At 34.1% G+C, this 4883-nt stretch overlaps 1 protein-coding gene across 3 annotated transcripts; it reads right to left on the bottom strand.

Annotated features, from left to right (window-relative positions):
• Positions 1 to 684: 684 nt before the first annotated feature.
• LOC108692603 (modifier of mdg4-like) lies at positions 685 to 4721 on the bottom strand. Of its 3 annotated transcripts, none has more exons than XM_018200931.1 (6): positions 4410 to 4721; positions 3975 to 4162; positions 3709 to 3885; positions 2956 to 3454; positions 2264 to 2323; positions 685 to 1342 (listed from the first exon to the last, which is right to left on the bottom strand). In XM_018200931.1, exons 2-6 carry the CDS (start codon positions 4155 to 4157, stop codon positions 909 to 911), a joined length of 1353 nt encoding a protein of 450 aa, XP_018056420.1. In that variant the 5' UTR covers positions 4158 to 4162; positions 4410 to 4721; the 3' UTR covers positions 685 to 908. The 3 variants fall into 3 exon arrangements, with proteins under 3 accessions (XP_018056420.1, XP_018056421.1, XP_018056422.1); XM_018200932.1 differs by having other exon boundaries at positions 685 to 1339; XM_018200933.1 differs by lacking the exon at positions 2264 to 2323 and having other exon boundaries at positions 4410 to 4720.
• Positions 4722 to 4883: the final 162 nt, after the last annotated feature.

The following is a 4883-nucleotide window of genomic DNA, read 5'->3' as shown; positions in this document are numbered from 1 at the left end:
ATATATATGTATATATATGTATACACATATACATATACATACATACATACATACATACATACATACATATAGTGTGTGTGTGTGTGTGTATACATATATTTTTATTTATATATATATATATATATAAAATTTTAGATATCAAAATTTTAGGAATTTTATATTCATACGTGAAATATATAAAACTTATTTTAATTAGCTTTTTTTATGTTTGATGATTCTAATACTTTGAAAATTGTAATATTCTTTAACAAATATCAAATTACATGTATTACGATGAAATATCAGTGATATGTTGTTTTAGTACAACATTCGATGAATTATTTAACACGTAGTAAAAAATTACCGCATTGAACAGATTCATTTATATTTCTAGAATTAGATATATATGTTTTAATAAATGTGTTTTAAATAAATGTCTTTAAAAAAAGAAAATGAGAATACAGAATTTAAAAAATACTGCCAAAAACCTAGACAGTGCGACTTTTGATTTTTCTACGTATTTATTTTCATTTGTCCACGCTTGCAATGTTTGTATACATAAATATTCGCTTACATATTACTTATATACTCGTATATTCGTTTACATATCGAGAAAATGATGCTGAATTTCGGATGAAATTCCAGGAGAGATGAAAACTGGACGGTGAATGGGAAAGGTAGATTACTCTGTAAGAACATATTTACAATAAGGCGCTTTATTTCTATAAACTTCTCGCTTATTTAGCATCGTATAGAAATAATCGGTACTTATTATGTGCTAATTTGTGCGAGTTGTGGCATGGTGCGCAGATATAAATATAACAAATTTCAGTCGCGACTTATCGCTCTCCATTCTTGTCCTGTTAATCCTCGTTGCCTTTTTTCGATGGGCACATAAGATGAAGAAACTTCTTGAGAGAATTGTTTCTTCACACGCCATCACCATCGCCGTCGCCGTCGATGCTGATACCGTCGTCACCGGCTGCCAGCGGTTTGCTGCTCTTATCCCGCTTGGAGTTGTGATAGAGGTAGGAGTGTACACGCAGACTGTTACTGTTCTTATATTTATTACCACAAAGCTTACACGTGAGAGTTTCAAGCGGACCGTGAATATAACGGACGTGTAGCTTGAGGTTTTCCTTGCGTGTGAATTGACGCATGCACCATGGGCACGCATACATGCGTATTACCTTGCCATGTTCCATGCGTAACGTTGGACCCAGCTCTGAAACAACACGCAGCGTTGTCTCTAATGGCAAGCTGCTACCGGAAATACCTTTAACCGTACGTCGTCCCTTAGTGCTGGAATTTGCCATCTCATATGTTGAATCACTTGAATAAATCGTTGTGTCATTTAAACCTACTAAAGAAGAGAATATTATTATTAGATTATTATTATTATTATTAGATATCATATTATTATTCTTGAGAATATTAGATATGCATTCGATTTGATAAAGCTATCAAGAGATTACATAAAGAAAATGAAAAACATGTTAAGGATATATACATAAATGTAGGAGAAAAAGAATGAAAGACGTATTAGATTGGTGCAAAAATCTTGTATCTATAGTAAATAAAATTAAAAGCAAAATAAGAGAAATAATGGTTTCTTCTTTTTAGCTGAACTTCTTACACAGTTCATCTTCTCTCTTTTTTTTTCACACTGACTTGTATAAAAAGTTTAAAAGTTAAAAAGAATAAGCCTAAAATTACGCGGATTTCGATTCTCTTTTTATTTATCATCATTTATCTAGAGAGATTTTTAATTCCTTCTTTAAAGAACTTCAGTTTTAATAGAGATTTTGATAACGAAGTGACAAATTTTTTGCATCAATCGAATATATTTATAAGCAGTATGAACAGAGATGCAGTTTCTGAGATATCTGGAAAAAACTGTGCAATAAAAAAACGAGATTAACTTGAAAATTTACATTTAAAGATCGATAAGAAATATAAAAAATAGTAAATGATAAATGAGCAATTTGTATTTTTCCAACAAAATTCCATTCGTTATACAATCAATTCATATTAGTAGCATTTAAAAATAAATTACAAATTAGCATATGGAAATGCAGTTTTGCAATTTAGGAAGAAAAAGAACAGATAGGAATATTATTAGAAAATCAATTAACAAGTATTGAGATATAAAATTAGCCGTGTTATTTTTTCCTACATTCATTCTATAAAAAAAAATCTTGCAAATTGGTTCTTTTTTCAAACATGTTCCTGAACGAGTTGGAGAATGTGAACAAGCAAAATGCAACAGAAGTGTAAAACATACCGAATGGCTGAGTTTGTGAATTCTGATTGTAGGGAACTAACTGCGTATCTGGCGCGAAATCTGTAAGATAACATCGCTTTCTCTAGACATTCATGGCCAATGAGATGAAGTGCCTGATGAATTTATGCAAAGAGAGAGAAAGAGAGAGAGAGAGAGAGAGAGAGAGAATTATAATTCGAGGAACATCGCTTGCTCGGATTTGAAACACCCATTCGCGTGAACATGCAAACGTGATATTGCGTTGATCACAGAGACTAAATTGACTTTAACCCCCGGCGTTATGATTTAACGAACAAATTGATTTTGCAATGTAAATCGACCATATTCCTTGTTGAATCGTAATGCGTTAGAAATTTTATAGAGAAACAATGTCGCTCGTTGGAGGGATGATAATGAGATCTAAGATGTCCACGTTAGAAATACCGGGGGTTAATAAAACAGTACGTAAAAGTGCTTAAGAGCTTGCGTCGCAGTCAAACAAGTGATAATGAGTCTCAATAACAAAGTACACATCTATCCGTGGCAACACTTGAGTGTGTCAAACCTTTGGGGCGCCGATACTGCTGGTACAGCAAACTTTTCTCTTTGTCGAAGGGCGTTTCAGCTCCGGATGACGTTCCGACGACGTCATTCAATCTACTGTTAGCGTTGTCTTTAAAGTACACGAGACAGGACGGCGGGAGAATCACTACCTTGTTTCGGAGCGTTCTCGTTGCCGGCATAGAGTATTTTTTCCGCTGCATATTTGTATCCCAAATCCATATCCGTGTCCATTGTATAATCCAGCGGTTCGGGTTTGGTTGACTGTGGCTGACTCGCGTCGGATGTGCAATCTAACGGCTGTTCCTCCATGTGGCATGGCATGTCTGTGCTTCTGCTTCTCTTGCTGATCGCTGTTTGTACATCTGGGCCATCTGGGATACTGTAGTCAGCTTCTGTGCAACCTTGCCAATGACAAGTGTCAGTGACAGTTGACATTTGTTCAGGTTCTGTAAACGGTTCTCTCGTCGAGATGTCTTCTGTTGAAGTGCTTTGCCTCGTTGTAGACTGCTCCTTTACAATGTGCGTCAGCCTGCTGAATGTGGAAACGTTTTCATCTGTACCACTATGTTCACATCTATCTTTTTCCACTTCATAGAAACCACGATCTTCAAAATCCTCGTCATTTTTTCTAAGAGTATCTTTGAATCTCTGCAATGTATATAGAAATCAACTGTGTATAAAAAAAAATATATTGTATATATTTAGAACCTACTTTCTAAATATATTTTACCTTCTAAATTTAGAGTACAGAAATTATTTAAAAAAAAAAATAACATCTTTAAAACAAGCAGTATCATACTTTCTCACATTCTATGCATTTTAACATTAGCATTGTCCTATAATTTTATTGTCTATATTTTTATAAAGATTTTTATAAAGATAATTTCGATTGTTTGACGAACCTCATTTGAATCTGTGGTCAGTCCTTTTATTTGTAGAACCTCTGCAACTTTTAAAAAGCTGGCAATATCCTCTTGCTTGATATTGACCTCTCCTTGATACATGAAATGCAGTATAGCTGACAAATCCCGATAATTGACATCTTTCAGTATAACAATAGGATGTTTGCATGTGTTTCCCTGTGTACAACAAATCATTGAATCAATGAAGCTTCCACAAAAGTAGTTATGATATTACCATTGTATCACTAATAAAAATAATAAGGTACCTTGAAAAGTTCTCGAAAGTATGTGCTGCAGACTGACAGTATTAGTTTGTGAGCCCGCAAAATTTGACCTTCAACAGCCAATGTGACGTCTACGAAATGCTCATCTGTCAGCAAAGTATATAAGCCTGAAGACAGATTTCTTGGGAAGCTGTTCCACACCAAGGAGAATTGTTCGTCAGACATTGTTCCTATGTGAAAGGCACTTTGTATATACTCGATAGAAAAACAAAAAAGGACACTGATTAAAGCTTATAGAATTCACAAGTTCTGCATTAGGCCGCTTTTACAGCTATCTACAATGCACTTATTTATTATGATTGTTAATAAACTGTATGCAATTCATTTTGTATTGTTATATTTGTATCGTTTAAAAATAAACGTTATGTTTTCAATCAGTATATTGATATCGCCGGGTGCAACATTACATTTCTTTACCTTTGACAATTCCGTGTTTACAAACAGGAGAAGATAATGAAAACCTCCTCAACAAGAACGACAAAGTTAATAAGATTTTTCAACACCACTCTATAATACCATTAAATCGTTTATATCACAAATATTCGGAAATCTAATTGATTATTCAAACACCGTCCTCGCTTTCCTCAAGATATGGATTGCAAATACAAAACATAATCAAGACAGTTATTCTGCGCGCGAAAAGCTTGAGTTCACTCCAGTCACTTTGATGTGCGTAAATTACCGAAGCAGTGCGCCATAAATCATGCGATCTTCATTGCGCTCCGAGATGGCGACGCTGGGCGATGCGTGCAACCTCGTGCCTCGCGCAATGGCGCCGCAATCAACAACAAACAATAATATAATTAAATAAAAATGATAAATGATATATACAATATACATCACTTATATTTTATATGACATTTTATGTATTTTATGTGTGTAATTAATTAT

The sequence above is a fragment of the Atta colombica genome, unplaced genomic scaffold, assembly GCF_001594045.1.
Source record: "Atta colombica isolate Treedump-2 unplaced genomic scaffold, Acol1.0 scaffold78, whole genome shotgun sequence".
Lineage (NCBI taxonomy): Eukaryota > Metazoa > Arthropoda > Insecta > Hymenoptera > Formicidae > Atta > Atta colombica.
The sequence above is the reverse complement of the archived record's forward strand: the minus strand, read 5'-3'. Positions and strand labels throughout refer to the sequence as shown.